General features: G+C 37.9%; 1 protein-coding gene across 1 annotated transcript; it reads left to right on the top strand.

Annotated features, from left to right (window-relative positions):
- The first annotated feature begins 329 nt into the window (after positions 1-329).
- Positions 330-16,669, top strand: pbrm1l (polybromo 1, like). The gene is made up of 30 exons (XM_032548883.1): positions 330-439; positions 742-913; positions 1,018-1,115; positions 1,943-2,090; positions 3,008-3,157; positions 3,282-3,398; positions 3,622-3,690; positions 3,792-3,890; positions 3,969-4,054; positions 4,133-4,224; positions 4,308-4,524; positions 4,635-4,776; positions 4,874-4,959; positions 5,046-5,325; positions 5,447-5,552; positions 6,622-7,261; positions 7,812-8,029; positions 8,293-8,484; positions 8,617-8,774; positions 8,867-9,109; positions 9,534-9,679; positions 9,805-9,962; positions 10,240-10,423; positions 10,516-10,711; positions 10,820-11,018; positions 11,100-11,252; positions 12,441-12,602; positions 12,955-13,019; positions 13,190-13,394; positions 16,391-16,669. Exons 2-30 carry the CDS (start codon positions 773-775, stop codon positions 16,552-16,554), a joined length of 4,914 nt encoding a protein of 1,637 aa, XP_032404774.1. The 5' UTR covers positions 330-439; positions 742-772; the 3' UTR covers positions 16,555-16,669.
- The last annotated feature ends 488 nt before the right edge of the window (positions 16,670-17,157 follow it).

Below are 17,157 nucleotides of genomic sequence, written 5' to 3'. Positions count from 1 at the left end.
CCTCCTGTGTGTCCTTACGTTGCTCTTTGTACTGATCAGGGTGTAACACACTGACTGAAAAAATAAATCTGTTCACTTGCAGCTTTAGATAAATTTAAAACCTCAGTAAACAGTGTTTACAGAGTAACTTCAAACCCTTTACAGATTATACTAGCCAAGAAAATCTACTTATAGATTTTAATGGTGTTATTTGGTTAGTGAGTAAAAGAACTACTTTTCTTTTTGCAGTAAAACACTCAGTCTTCGGTATTTGCGCTTGTATTCTTTTAGATGTAGTACCCCCTCTACACTCAAGAGGTCAGCACCTCCCACTGACAAACTTAACACATTTTCAACTTCCGGACAGGAGTTTTCAAAGAACGCTAAGCTAGCAATATAGCTAGCTTTGACTGTTTTTCTTTTTTGCTCAGGGAATTAAAGTGACATTTTCCGAACTTCGGTAAGATATGTATCAAAAACATAATCGGTTTTTAGTTTGGGACTTCTTTATCTTTTGTGGAACTTTTGTTTAATTAACGTTCCTTTTCATAAAAGTAGCAAGATGACTAGAATGGGATGCTAGTAGCCGCTCGTCGGTTTGCTTTGTTTCATTCTAGCCGTAGCAACCCGTTGAGTGGTAGTTCCTTCTTTAACTTTGTTCTTGGTGGGGGCGTTAACAACTGATGGTCTCTTGAATTAATCTGGTAACAGATTTTTATTCTTATTATATTATTTGTTTGTTTTTTTGGATCTTGTTTTTAGCTAGCGGGCTAGACTGTTAAAGCAGTCGGCGATGTCAGCGAACTCTAAGAGGAGAAGAGCCACCTCTCCCTGCAGCAGTGTCAGCGGAGGAGGAGATCCTGAGGATGCGTCTTCGACGGCTGGAAGCGGCAGGAAGAAAAGGAAGATCTCCAATGTTCCCCCTGTTGACACGGTGAGTGCGCCTTTTCATTGCACGATTACACTTATTCTGACGGGACTTGGTTTATTGTAAATCCCGGTCTCAACGGCTGAGTGTGTTTTCCTTTTGTCCTCCAGATCGCTGTGTGCCATGAGCTGTTTAATGCTGTTAAAGACTACAAGGATGATCAAGGGAGGCAACTTTGTGAAGTTTTCCTTAGGGTACCAAAGAGGAGGTAATATTTAGAAGACCAGCGCCTACTACTATAAACCAACACTCTAAATTTCAATCTGAGCAGTTTATTAAAGTTTGCCTTGGTGACTTATGTAGCAGCCTGTAAAATATAGCTAACGTTTCACTTTAACTGTGTTTTACTTCACAAAATAAAAGATAAAACATTAGTAGGTATGTTAATCTTTTTTTTAAGGTAAGGCGATTCAAAGTGACTTGATGAAAACATAAAACAACAAAAACCAAGAAACATTGCAATGGCAAAATAAAGGAATGTTGGAATATGGACTGAGATTAATGAAGTTTCGGTTATTAATAAAAAGCAGCTCTAAACAAATTGATTTTTAGACTTGATTTTAAGGAACTAACTGTTTCAGTCTTTTTGGAATTTCTGGAAATTTCTCCTTTAATAGCATAATTTAAAATAATATTATAAATAAAATGACAAATGATTATTGAGATGGAAATAGCCTGAGGATTGGCCATATTTTTTATCCTTATTTAAAAAAAAGTTGATCATAGGGTCAAAAACTAGGTTTTCCCAATTTTTATTTTACTCTGAGTTACTGCATCAATTTGAAATTGATTCAGGTCCTTTTATCCTATTATAATACATCAGAAGGCTTGAAATATGAGTAGACAGATCATCTAACATTGTGTTTGCAATATACTTATGACAAAACATGTGATGACACATAATGAGAAACTATGAGGAGCATTTTAAAATACCATTCACTCAGTTATGGTAATAGTGTGAGTGCTGCAAGGTTAATACACAAACAATGTAATGTACAAATGGTTAGACTTCATTTTCTTTTTCTTCTTTTTCAGGAATCAGCCTGATTACTATGAAGTTGTCTCCCAGCCAATTGATATGACGAAAATCCAGTACAAACTGAAGTCAGAAGAATACAATGATGTGGAGCAGCTTACTGCGGATTTTCAGCTCATGTTTAATAATGCTAGAAATTTCTACAAGGTATATTTAATTTGTGATTCTCATCAGCAGTAAATTTGTACCATAAACCTTGCTGCTACATAGGCTGTAAACAGCATTTGCTCTTAATATGAGCATGAATTTAGTTTTATTTTGTTTAACCTTTAAAAATATTAAAATTTAGCCCGTAAACTTCTTTTCTTGGTAAAAGCCCAACTATACTGCTAGATCGGAACAGAGATTGGTAACATCCAATTTGATTACAATACATTCTTAATCATAAAGAGTCCATTTTATAACAGAATGACATTTGGGGAAGGGATTGACTATGGTTATTAATGTAATCAAGCCTTTGTGTGGGCATAGATATAGGGACATTGGAGATTTATAATTAACACTCTGCTCTGTACCAAATAGTCAGCATGATTTAAATATCTGGTGTGGTGCAAAAAAGAATAAAGTAAAATACACAGTGCTGTTTACAAAGAAACCAGCATATAGACAATCATTTATAACCATTTTAGCTAAATAAATAGTCCATGTAAATAGAAAACATGAAATATGGTAAAGCATCAGGAGAAGACAGTGTTCTTGAGTCTATTTTGTTATGCATTTAGTAGAGCTTCACTGCCTTCTAGAGGGAGGGAGTTTAAACAGATACCATCTAGGATGGAAGGGGTCAGAGGACATTTTTGTTACCAGGCTAAGGAAGGTGGCAACATAGTCCAAGAATGGTGGCAGACTGTTGATGTGCTGGGCATTTTTATTCACTCTCTGCGATGCCTTTCTGTCAGTAGCTGAGCAGCCACTGTGCCTCTCTCACTACATTACCATGTGTGGGATAATGCCAGTAAACACAGCCTGTGCAAAAGAATTTTGACAGTTTTGATCTCTAATTTTTAAGTGTGACTAGTGTGGCTGCACATCTGATGTCCCACCTTATGCTTGTGTCTAATCAGAGTGACAGTGAGGAGTATCAAACAGCGAGCAAGCTGTGGGAAGTGTATTTGCAAACAAGGAATGAATTTGTGCAGCCTGGAGATGGAGATGAGGACGATGAAGAAGGTGACGACATGATGGCTAATTCAGGACTGTCAAATGAATATGAGGTAGGTGTTTGTATTCGGATATTGTTAAATTGCTAATGTTTATCTGATTGTAACACAGCGACTTTGACAGACATACTGTATTATTTATATTGTTGAACCTCTAACTTGCTTATTTATATTTTAGACATCGGGTAGCAGTCTGAAAGAAGTCCTGGAGCAACTCTTGGAGGCCATAGTGTCACACACCGACCCCTCAGGCCACCTCGTCAGTGAACTATTCCAAAAACTGCCTTCCAAAGTGGTTAGTATTCAGACTTGTAATAATACCAGTTAATTTATCATACTTACTTTCATACTTATAAAAGTACAATAAACATGAGTTGACGCATTAAGCGTTTTGTATTCTTCTAATCTCTTTGTGTAGACTTGATTCCAAATTAAAGCCCCAAAGTATTATTTCATTTATTTCTTTTAATACTGACATGTTTGATTGTTTTGTTTCACACCTTGTCTGTCCTTCATAGCAATACCCAGACTACTATGCTATTATAAAAGAACCAATCGATCTCAGAACGATTGCTCAGAGAATACAGGTAACCTACTTACTCCTTTTCTGTTATGCTTTGCAAACAAACTTGTTTCACAATTTTAGATCTTTGTACTGGTACTTGACTGTTTTACTTTATGTCAACAGACTGGATACTATAAAAGTGTTCATGCTATGGCCAAGGACATTGACTTGATGACCAAAAATGCCAAAACGTACAATGAACCAGGATCTCAGGTTTTCAAGGTGAAATCTTTTCTCTTTTTTGTTTTTGATATTTTTGTTGTTCCTAAAATAATCTAATCATGTTTTCCTATTTTACAGGATGCAAACACCATAAAAAAAGTCTTCATCCAACGCAAGACTGAACTCGAACATGCTGAGCCTACTAAATCTAGCATTCGTATCAGGTACTCAGATAGTTGCACTTCTTAAGACCACCGAATTATTCAGACAAATATGTTTTTAAATTTATGGCTCTCCTGCAGAAACCGCAAATCAGGACAAGCGGATCGCTTTTCTGGTGTCAGCGTTGCTCTTCATTATGGTTCAGAGAGTGAGGATGACCCTGTGCTTTCTGGTAAAATTTAGCAATTATTTTGGATATGGAAAAAAATAATAGCTACGTTCAAAAATAACTGTTCAAACTTTAAATGCTTACAGGCTCCGTCTGCTATGATGAGGGCGAGTCAGAGGCAGAGAGCCAGAGTTCAAGCATGGAGATGAGCAATCCAATCTTCCAGCTGTACGAAGCCGTGCGGGGGGCCCGGAACAGCCAGGGCCAGGTTTTCTCCGAACCTTTCCAGCAACTGCCGTCCCGCAGGGAGTATCCTGATTACTATCAGCAGATAAAACAGCCCATCTCGCTGCAGCAAATAAGGTTTATTACATTTCAATTGACTTCATTGACTTTTCTTCAAATGATAGTTCTACTGGAAGTGTGCATGGGCAAAAGGAGTTAAAATCAAGGTGCTGCATTTACATTTTTAGGGCAAAGATGAAGAATGGCGAGTATGACAGCGTGGAACAGATAGATGCCGACCTCAATTTGATGTTTGAGAACGCGAAGCGCTACAACATGCCCAACTCTAGCATATACAAACGAGCCTTCAGGCTGCAGCAGATTATGCAGGTAGTAATTTGTTGTTAAATGTGATATTAGTCCAAAACAACAAAAAATATTGAATAGATAACTTATTGTTATGTGTTTGTTTCTGTTGTTTGTTTAGGCTAAGAAAAGGGAGCTTCTGAGGAAAGATGAGGAAGATGGAGATAGCATTTTGTCATCTGATGCAGGAAGCGTCAAGAGGAAAAGGTTGTAGGATCTTAATGTTAAGTATTCTTTAATAATTTTAAGTTGTTTATATCCTTACAGTTTGATGTTTTTCTACGTGTGTCCAGCCACAAGAAAAATATCAAAAAGAACCGAATGAAAGCGTTGTACGCAGCAGTGAGTGAAGCCAGGGAGGCAGCTACCAGCAGACGTCTGTGTGATCTTTTCATGGTCAAACCATCCAAGAAAGACTACCCTGACTACTATAACGTCATCCTCGAACCGATGGACCTGAAAACCATCGAGCACAAGATTAAAAATGAACGCTACGGGAACGAGGAGGAGCTCATAGAGGACATGAAGCTTATGTTTCGTAACGCTCGGCATTATAACGAGGAGGGATCTCAGGTCTGCAGCAAGACTTCTTTTATAAAATATTATACATTTATTTAGGGAGTTGCAGTTGCATTTAAAAACTCATTTTGAAATGCAATACACTTTTCTGACTCTAGTTTTTGGGTTTATGCAGGTGTATAATGATGCAGATGTTTTAGAGAAGATACTAAAAGATAAGCGGAAGGAGTTGGGGCCACCACCAGAGGAGGAGGATGTGGGATCACCTAAATTGAAATTACGTAGGTGTTGTCAGTGTTTGCTGTGTTTTAATTGACCTACTAGACAGACTGGATGTGCTGCAGTCAAATATATTCAATCCATACATACCCTTTGAAATATTTTGCTAGTTGCAAATTTACAATTTTGTTTTCATTGCAAATATTTTTTTCTTCAGTTTCTGTATTAGCTTAGCCCATTTACATTCCAGCGGTAGAAAACCTGGACTATTCTTTTATTCAAAGTTGACGCTTAGTCAGCAGTTTGGGGACGAAACTATCATCAGCGAATCCTGTCTTCTTGGACGGAGGTGTTATTGGCACCCTTAGTAAGGAACTGTAAAAGGTCTTAAAATAAATCCCTCCTTTACTTTGATCTTATAATGTTGAAGAATTGTTTTAATGTCAAACAAGAACACTTGTTCAGTGTCAATATGATGTCACAGAAATAACTTTGTTACTAACTCACTGGTTAATCAATTGAGTGTCTTATAAGTCCCTTTAAATTTAACTGAAACAATTTTTTTAATTCATAGTTTACATTTTTGCGTGCATCAGAGTTTCTAGATAATTCTAATTAGTAAGCTGCCTGAAGTAAAACTGTTAGTCAAAAGTATACTAAGATGGAACTTTTCTACTAGAAAATAGTCAAATAGGAAAAGCATGAAGGAAGATATAATTATGTGGTATAACACCTTCCTATTGTTAAGTATGATGGAGCAGCTAAGATGCTTTGGGCCGGTTTCTCTTCTAAAAGCCTAATTTTGCTAAATGAAATCATTAAAAGTAGTGGGACATATAAAAAAAAATCTAGAGTCTTTGCCAGTAATTTAAAGTGGGTCATCTTTGGGTCTTTTACAACCCCCACTAATATAGTGACCAAATGTACTATCTAATCGTAACATGTTGAGATATTACTCTTTCAAAAAAAGAGGTTATTTTTGGGCTTTTTACAAAGCTTTATAAGGTGTGCCATCATATTTTGCAGACGTTTGTGACCTGCTTTGTGATTTCATAACGTTTTATCCAACTAGTCATTGTTTTGCAACTCTCATTTGCAGTTTTAATACAGAGTTAAATTTTCTATCCCCAGGAAAAAGTGGCATTTCTCCAAAGAAGTCCAAATACCTCACCCCTCTCCAGCAGAAATTAAATGAGCTCTACGATGCCGTCCGAAACTTCACAGACCGCCGAGGTCGCCGTTTAAGCACAATCTTTCTCCGGCTGCCGTCTCGCTCCGAGCTGCCTGACTACTACGCCACAATTAAAAGACCCATCGATATGGAGCGCATCAGAAGCCACATGTTAACAGGCCGCTATCAGGATGTTGAAGCTCTGTTCGAGGATTTTGCTCTCATGTTCAACAACGCTTGCATCTACAATGAGCCAGAGTCACTGATCTACAGGGACGCTCTGGTGTTGCACAGAGTGCTACTGGAGACGCGAAAGCAGCAGGAGCGAGGGGAGGACTCCGGCCCCCCTCCTGTGGGACCTCTGGTGCGAGAGCTGATCAGGAATCTGTTTGTGTCGGTAATGGGCCACCAGGATGAAGAGGGCCGATGTTACAGTGACTCTCTGGCTGAGATTCCTGCTGTGGATCCAAGTGCCCCTGAGAGGCCGATGCTTAACTTTGACATCATCAGGAATAATGTGGAGCGGGGTCTTTACCGGAGACTGGACATTTTCCAGGAGCATGTGTTTGAGGTGCTGGAGAAGGCAAGAAGGCTGAACAGGTATGGGAACTTAAATAAAAAAAAACATAAAATGTAGGTCCCTCTGAAAATACCTTTAATTTCAGTATGTAAAAAACATTTGTTTTGAATACCAAAAAGAGTTTTAAGTAAAACAGATGTTTTTTGCAGAGATGATTGTAATTGGGTAATTGGTATCTTTCACCACAATTTCAAGAGTTTACATTCACTCAGTGATATGATCAACTTTAGCTGATAAATAAAACATTTGTTTATAGTTGTAGTGATCTTGTTTGTAAATATCAGAATGAAATTTAACTAATCCATTATAATGTTTTTACTTACTTGATTCCAAATAGTTTTTAGTTGAAAATAGTGATTCTTATTTATAATAAATTGGCCACATTGTCTTGGATCATAAGACAAATACGAAAATCAGCTTAAATGTTTTCTGATATTTAATGTTGTCGATGGTTATATATCTTTTAATTTATCTATTTAATTTAGCTGGCTGTTTTGACTCATTTTTTCATCTGCTTTACTTTTGGAAGCTGTGTCTTGCGGTTGAAGATACTTTTTTTTCACTTTACAGGACTGACTCTGAGGTGTTTGAGGATGCTGTTGAGCTTCATCAATTTTTTATAAAGATCAGGGATGAGCTGTGCAAGAATGGAGAGATCTTACTCTCTATTGCCCTCAATTACACGTTAAAGCACCTGCACAACGACGTGGAGCAGGATAAGAGGGAGAAAATCCCTAAAGAGATTGAGGAAGATAAGCAAAAAACACAGGAAGAGGAGGAAAACAAAGGTTTGTATATGTTTCTCTCAGTATGGTGGTGATGCATCAATATTCCATTTCCTGGTTGTAACCAGTTTCTGGATTGATAGAAAGAATGACTGCAAGAAAACATTTTTTATTTGACTTGGTGATCACAAATTAGAGCAAATTAAGAAAAATGTCAAATTCTGATCCCTGCCAGTTGATTGCTGCAAAGCTTCATCACAATGATGTGAATAAGACTAAACATTTTTTCAGCCCATTTAAATCATTCTTTGGGTTCTCATTTACAGAGGCGAAGAAAGCAGAAGACTTACAGAAAGAGGGATGGCAGTCTGAATCAGAATCAAAGATTGTTTACAGGGAGGAATGCAGCTTTGAGAACACAACTTACCATGTGGGCGAGTTTGTTTATGTGGAGCCATCAGAACCAAACCTGAAGCCTCATGTTGTCTGCATCGAACGTTTGTGGGAAGATGAAACGGGTAAAAATTCTACTTTTTACCACTTAATCTGCTCTCAGGAAGTAAACCATTGATATCCTTGTTTCAGTTTACTGAACAAGGATTTTGGAAAACTCTGTGTGTTTTAATCTTTCTTTACTTTTGTGTCGGAAGGTGGAAAATGGCTCTACGGCTGCTGGTTTTATAGACCCAGCGAAACTTTTCATTTGGCCACTCGCAAGTTTCTGGAAAAAGAGGTCTTCAAGAGCGACTACTACAACAAGGTTTCCATTAGTAAAGTTCTTGACAAATGTATGGTCATTTTTGTGAAGGTAAGACTACTCTAAAATGAAAACAGTAATGAAAACCAGATTTTTTATTCAGTTATCAAATTTATTTATTAGCAACCTTCTGCTTTGTGTAGGATTATTTCAAGATGCAGCCTGAGGGCTTTAAACCAGAGGATGTGTATGTGTGTGAATCACGTTATGCTGCCAGAACCAAGTCCTTCAAGAAGATCAAAGTCTGGGCCATGCCGGAGAGTTCTGTGAAACTCGTACCCCGAGAAGTTCCTCTTCCTGTTGTGCGTGTAGCGTCAATGTTTGCCAAACCCGACCTGGAAAAAATGGCAATGTCATACACTGGCCATGGCAATTTTATTGAAAAGGTCAGATGATGTCATGTTTTCCTGAATTAAATACTTGACATTAGGGTTTAAAGATTTTATATACATTTATTTGCAATAGCAAAATTAGATTTTTTTTTTTGTAAACTTTAAAGAACAACAGTTATTTAGTGTACCTCATTATTATGAATTATGAAACTGGAGTACTTGCTCTACAGGGAATCTCACTTTAAAGTATAATCGTGTAGCTGACGTCATGAGAAAAAGGAAAATTGATTTCCCTCATGTATTGTTACTCAGCAAAAACATTTATTATTTTTCATGTCCTACTGAGGATTAATTAACTCCTAAGGTGGCTACCCACTTCCTGACATGGGACAGGGTGACTAAGGAGTTGTCATTTCTGTGTACAAAACATTATGAAAGTATAAACATCTCTTCTGTGTACATTCATGAATTTACTTAGGAGAGAGAAGACGTCCCTATGGAGATGAGTGCAACTGAACCAAGCTGCCAGTACTATGAGCAATTACGCTTCAACAGCTTGTGGTTTAAAGTGGGAGACTTTGTTTACATCCAATCACATGGTCTGTCAAAACCTCGGGTTGCCAGGTTGGTGAAAGTTCATCATTCAAGCAATTGTTAAGGAAATAATGTTTTAAATAATGCTGATCCTGTTTAAAGATGATATAGTTATTGATTGATTATATTTGATGACTCCTCTGGTTGCCCTGCAGGTTAGAAAAGCTGTGGGTACAGAATGGAACTACCTTTCTCTTTGGACCCATTTTTATTCATCCAGAGGAAACGGAGCATGAGCCTACAAAAATGTTCTACAAGAGAGAAGTGTTTCTGAGTCACCGAGAGGAGACCCTGCCCATGTCTTGTGTCATGGGTACTTTTTTGAAAAACTCTTTCTGAAACTTTTGTTCAGTCATTTTTGTGCCAACATTCAGACCATTAGTTTTCTGATTCCCCAGCCACTTGCTTAGATTAAGAAGCCAATTGCCTGATTACAGGCGGTCCCCTTACAGGCTGTCCACCTTTTCCCCCCCGCATATTTTTTTCACTTTGTAGTGTATGTGAAGTATGTGATCCCCAAAATAGTGGGGATAAAGCTTACATTTAAGTGTTAGTATAATTCAGTAAAAATATTTCTTTCTCTCTGTCAGGTAAATGCATGGTGTCCTCTTTTAAGGACTACCTGTCCAACAGACCCACTGAGTTTGCAGAGGAAGATATCCTACTGTGTGAGAGCCGTTACATTGAGACAGAGAAGACAATGAAAAAATTTAAGGGTTTGAAACGGTTCTCGTACACCTCCAAAGTGGTGGAGGATGAGGTCTATTATTTCAGGTTTGGGAACTAAATTATATTATTTGATTTCCTAATGGAGCCAATTTGTTCCCATCTGTTTTATCTTTTGTTTGTTTTGATATCTTTTATAGGAAACTGATAGTGCCGCAAAAGGAAGCTTCACCCTTCTTGGACAAAAAAATAGATGAGCTTGAGGTGAAACTGGAGGATGCAGATGACGACATGGATGACATGGATGAAGATGAAGACGCTCCAACAACACCCTCTATGCCTCAGATGCAATCCTCTCTTACAAGTGACATGGACATTTTGTCCTACACACCTCAGGTATTCATACACTTGTAAAATAAAACTGCATTTTATTTTACAATCAGAAGCTTCAATTTCTTACTGCAGGATATTACAATGGATTAATTTCTTTTATTTATTATTAAGGCAACTCCTAAGGTAAAAGGGTTGGCAAAGAAGGAGGGAGCCAAGAGAAAGATCAACATGAGTGGCTACATCCTGTTCAGCAGTGAAGTGCGAGCAATCATCAAAGCTCGACACCCCGATTATTCTTTCGGGGAGCTGAGTCGTCTTGTTGGCACGGAGTGGAGAAACCTTGAAGCTTCTAAGAAAGCTGAATATGAAGGTGAATCATTAGGACCTGCAAGCTTGGATCAGGGTCTCTGTGTTAGCAGATGTCAACCAAGAAACTGTTTTCATGTTTCAGAGCGTGCCGCCAGGATAGTGGAGCAACAAGAACGTGACAGGCCCTTCAAGCAAGGTTCCCCTAGAGCAGGTACCCCCGTAGGGGCACTGATGGGGGTGGTGCCTTCGCCTAGCACTATGGGAATGATAAACCAGTCCATGACACCTGTGTCAGGTAACCCCTCTCAGAGACAGCACGAGTGTTTGACAACAAGGCAGCAGGAAAATGAGGCTGGACTGTTTGAAAACCTTGACCTTCCTTTAACATTGTAGACCTTTTTTGATATAAAACCACATTCTGGAAGCATTTCATTTCTTCTTTTGCTTCTGTTACATATTTTATATTGTCATCATCTCCAGTTTCATGTGTGATTTTGCATGACAGTGACTGCATGATTGACTTTTTAACCAGGAATGTTTGTTATCAAGTTTTCCATTTAATATACAGTTTTTTTTTTTAACATTTATTCATTTTCAAACATGTGCATTGTCAGCCCCTTTCACACACTGTATCTTCAGCATTACCAGTTTTTGCAAATTAAGTGCAATTTTATTTTCTAATAGTTCACACAAAGCTTTTCCTTATTCCTCACTCATGCATGTATGCATGTTGTTTTTTTGAAGATGTAGACCCAATGAGAGACGGATCATTTTTCACGCTACTTGAAATGATAAGTTTGGATTAAATGAAGGAACTTTATGCTCACAAACAATTCCTAAGGTCATATCGATGTTATGGCTTTTTACTCCCTGCTTAAGCTACACTGCCGGTCCAGGAAAGGTTACACACACCAATATTTTGTTGACCACCTTTAGCTCTGATTGCATCGTACATTCACTATGGCAACGGAGTGATAACGTTGCTAAATCTAGATCAGACCAACTGCAGTGACAGCAGATCACAGTATTGCTACACATGCTTTTGTTCTGTTAACGTTAAGCATTATGCTCCCTGGTAAATTAAAGCCTTTTGTTGTGATTAGCCTCACTAATCAGTTTTTCTTTAGACTACACAACTGTCCAGAGTTCCTTTTCACATTGTGTAAGTGGAGACAGGCTTAATGTCACTATTGAAAACTTGGCAAAGTCTGTCTTCTTTGCCTTTTTACCTTCATAGAACTCATCCATGTTGCTTGCATATAAACTGAAGTGCTCAACATATATAAATAATAAACTGCCACACTTCCATTCAGTGTAATTCTTAAATAGGGAGGAAACTTGACTGAAACATAAACATATGTTCTGAAGGTGCATGTGTGAAAAGGGCAAATGTGTGTAGTAGCAGTAGTGCATGTTGTTTTAGAGACAGCTGCATGTAACTTATGCATGAATGTGTTGTGCTCTCCTCGCCTTCTTCCCAAAGGCATGATGGGAGCTTACGGTCCACCATACATGCCCATGCAGGGCCCCCACGAGGGTTTGCTGAGTGTGGCCCCAATGCCACCTCACCCTGCAGGGGGTCCTAACCTGCTTCCTCACCATCTCCTCCAAGGCATGCCAGGGTATCCGAGCATGCCACATCAGGGTAAGGGCCCGACTGTCCTAGCCACACCTGCTCAGTCACATGCGGTGGTGTCTCTCCTGCTGGAGGGGTTTACCTGGTCCACAGGCTGCAAAGCCTGAGCTACACACATCTGAGCTGAGAAAGCTCCCCGCTCTCAAACAGCCAACATTCACTCACTTAACGCACCTAATGTACAACATCCATATTCATACACATATTGCATGATAGAGCTGATACCAGATAACTAACATTTAACTGATATTGATAGACTAACAATTTTAGAAGTTGTTGTAAGTCCTAATGTAAAGGAAATCCAGCAATAAGAACCAACTCAGGCCTTCTTAAATCTAATGCAAGTTATGTCTTAAATTAGGTATGATGGGAGCTGGTATCAATGGCATGGCAGGAAGTCCTGGGCAAAGCAACTTCATTCAACAGGTGAGTGGTTTTTTATTTATTTAATTTTTTAGTAAATAATCATATTGAGTGTGTTTATAGTCATATTGATTCCTCAGTAGCTGCACTTAAATGGAGAAGGCAGTTATTGTAGTGATGCAACAATGTTGTGATTAACATTCAGTTTTGATTTATTTTCTATTTCTTCCAAGCCTGGCATGTTCAGTCCAGGACAGCATGCTCCTCCACCATATCCAGGACAGGGCCAGCCGTCTCACTTGCAGCCGACTACTCCGATGTTTGTGGCACCACCACCAAAAACACAGAGGGTGCTCCACTCAGAGGCCTACCTGAAGTATATAGAGGGATTAAATTCTGAGTCAAACACTGTCAGCAAGTGGGACCAAATGCTGAAAGGTGCTTCTTTCTGCTCCCTTTAGGCTTATTAGTGTGAATGCTGTAGGCATCCATTATTAGTGTGAATGTTGTAGGCATCCATTATTAGTGTGAATGCTGTAGGCATCCATTATTAGTGTGAATGCTGTAGGCATCCATTATTAGTGTGAATGCTGTAGGCATGTTTTTATCAGAAGGAATAGGGGAAAGTTTCTGTCCTTTTCAAATTTTAGGGTTCACATGAGTTTTTTTTTTTTTTTTAACATTTCATGGAATATATTACTGTAACCCAGCATGCTAGTGGTAGCCTATTTGCTATCATTAGTGTTTTAGCTTTTTAGCTAATTTTGGCTTTTATGTGGGTTTTTCACACTGCATGGACTATTTCTTACCTTTCTGCAAGTCTTCAGCAGTTGGCTTTAGACGCTTTTGTCATTTTCAAGCAAAAGCATTGAGAATTCACACTTGCATTTTCATAGGAAATGCACACTTTCTAGTATTCTAATGTTTTTCAAAATCAATATGCATAATGGTTTAATTTAAAGCCTTCTGCTATTTTTAAGTGTTGATTTTCTGAAGACTTTATATTTCAATTGGCCAGTATGAGGATTGCACCCAGGACCTTGGCATTATTAGCGCCACGCTCTGACCAGCTGAGCTAATGTTGAAACTACATAATGTTTAGTTTCCATCAATTTAAGAAAAACTTGCATGATCTTGACAAAAGTGCTCATATTCTTATTTTTTTCAAAATCAACATGCATAGAGGTATATTTTCCAGCTTTCTTTTATTTTGAAGTGTTGATTTTATTTTCCAGCATTTTTTATTTTGGAGTGTTGATTTTATTTTTCAGCCATTTTTTATTTTGAAGTGTTGATTTTGTTTTTCAGCCTTTTTTTAGTTTGAAGTGTTGATTGTATTTCAGAGCCATTTTTTATTTTGAAGTGTTGATTTTGTTTTTCAGCCTTTTTTTAGTTTGAAGTGTTGATTGTCTGAAAGACTTTAGATTTCAATTGGCCAGTTTGGGGGACTGAACCCATGACCTCAGCATTATTAGCACCATGCTCTGACCTGCTGAGCTAACGTACCTTACATAATGATGAGTTTTCATGGATTTAAAAAAAAACTTACCGTACATGATCTTACTACAGTGAAGATTTGAGAAAAGTGCTCATTAGAGTGAATGCTTTAGGCATTCACACTAATGAGTTCCACTTTTCTGGTTGCTCTGTAAATTTCGCCGCTCTTCTTCTCCTGCATACTTTGTGCCATTTTCACCATTCAACTTTTATACTATTCAGCTTGCTCTCCTAATGCCGGCTATTTCTCTTGGTATCCATAATCTTTATACTTCTTATAATAATCAGCTTTTTATGAATTTTTCTCCCCATGGGGGAAACCGCTGTGGCAGAATTGAGAATTACAATATAAAATGTCTGTTGTGTTTTACAGTGGATGTTTCAGGTCCTGCCTATTAATTGCATTGAATCATCTAGTTTCGAGCTGTCATGGAGGAAAAAAGGCAGTGGCCATTTTAAAGTTGGGCATTTTAACAGCTTTTATGCTGTTTAACACCTGGGAATAATTTGAGCTTTTGACATTGCTTTTTTTCGTACTGCATGTAGCATGTTTTTTGTAGTCACCGTGCTAAACGATGCTTCCAAGCAAATGTTGATATCTCAAGAACCATAAAAGGTATGGATTTCATTCACCCACTGTTTTTATCAGAAGGAATGAGGGGAAGTTTCTGTCCTTTTCAAATTTTAGGGTTCACATGAGTTTGGTTTTTTTTTTTTTGCTTTATTTATTTTACATTTCATGGAATATATTACAGTAACCCAGCATGCTAGTGGTAGCCTATTTGCTACCACTAGTAGCAAATACCTAATCATTAGTATTTTAGCTAGTTTTAGCTTTTTAGCTAATTTTGGCTTTTACGTGGGTTTTTCACACTGCATGGACTATTTCTTACCTTTCCGCAAGTCTTCAGCAGTTGGCTTCAAACTCTTTTGCCATTTTCACCAAAAGCATTCAGCATTGAGCATTCACACTTGCATTTTCATAGGAAATGCACACTTTCTAGTATCTGTTTGTTTTTGTAAATTCAATGAATTAAGTTGCAAGATCTACATTTTTAGTATTTTTTCCTGGATCAACAAAACTTACAATATGTCATTTTCATGTTTTTACACACTTCTAAAAACATGTGTATGTGGTTCTGCTTGCTTAGTTTTCAGAAGTTTCATACCCCTTGATTTTTCCACATTTTATCGGGCTGCAATCACAAATTTAAAAAATAAAGTTGTGTGTAATCCTTAAATTCAAGGAGATAGATACAAGGTTTTCAGTTTTTTCCCTCATAAAAATATGAAAATTGAGGTGTACATTTGTATTCAGGCCCCCTATGTTAGTATTGTGGAAACCACTTAACTCAGTTACCAGCTGCAAATCTTTTGGAGTCTGTGTCTATAAGCCCTGCTCATATAGAGAATAAAACGGTTGTATGTTAAGTCATTGTCCTATTAGAATGTGAATCTCTCCCACAGTCTCAAATATTTGCTGGCTTCAAAAAGGTTTTATTCTAGATATGCCTTGTACATATCTGCATCCAATTTTCCATCAACTATGAACAACGTTCCTCTCTCTCATGAAAATACTTGTTTCCATCACCATAAGTGGTTGTAGGAATGATGTATTGAAGTTGTTGGTTTTCCAGTGAAAACGTAGCACTTGCATGCAAGCCAGAAAGCAAAGTTTTAGTCTCATTTGACCAGAACACATTTTCCTACATATTTGTGATTGCGTCATTCTCTTTGGATTTACAAATGATTGGTGTACAGTGCTCCATGAGATGTTCAAAGCTTGGATAATATACTTCTTTGTGTTGGTCTACGACATAAAATCTCAGTGAAACGATTTGAAGGCTGTTGCAGGTAAAACAAAATGTGGAGAGGTTCAGGCAGTTTGAATATATTTGCAAAGCATTGTTTAAATCAGTAAATTATTTTCTTTACAGCTCAAAGACGTGATGCCCACCTGACCAAAGAGCAGGAGAGTCGGCTTCCAGCACACTGGCTGAAGAGCAAAGGAGCTCACACAACCATGGTGGACGCATTGTGGCGTTTGCGTGACCTAATGTTGAGAGATTCTCTGAATATCTGTCAGGCGTACAACCTGTAACCTCCCACATAGAACCACTCACCTCAGTAACGACTCTTTATCCTCATGTTCTTAAACTGCTAGACTCTAGAAGCAATATTTTATAGTGAGTAATGACCACTTTTATATTTATCAGCTTAAAAAAAATTGTGTGTTTTTTAATACAATTTGGAATAATAGTGACGCTAAGCCTGTAATTTTATTTTAAGTTTTTCTTTTTTGATGTACTTGTGCAACCAAAATAAAATTATGATCTCCTTTTACCTGCTGTAGGTTTAATTTGAATTCGTTTCTAAATTATTTTGGAATTTATTTGAAGTACTTCCTGTCTGATGTTGTCATATCCTGGAGAGAATTAAGTCTGTGCCATTCTCTTTAGTGTTTGCCCTGTCGTCCCAATGTTCTCCTCTTAGCTGCCCGCATTTTGACAATAAAATAACACACCGACGCTCGAAACTGGAATCCAAGAAAAGCAAATCACTTTAAGCTATCAGTTCGTATGGATTGATTTAAAATCTGAAGACAAGGAGCGACTAGGTGAGGTTGATTTTCTGCTCAGAGTTGTCGGCATTAGCCAGGTGGCTAGCGGCTTTGATTCACTTCTGTAGGAGTCGCCGGTAAATT

Source organism: Xiphophorus hellerii, chromosome 20 (assembly GCF_003331165.1).
Source record: "Xiphophorus hellerii strain 12219 chromosome 20, Xiphophorus_hellerii-4.1, whole genome shotgun sequence".
Classification (NCBI taxonomy): Eukaryota; Metazoa; Chordata; class Actinopteri; order Cyprinodontiformes; family Poeciliidae; genus Xiphophorus; species Xiphophorus hellerii.
This window is presented reverse-complemented; position numbering and strand designations above follow the sequence as displayed.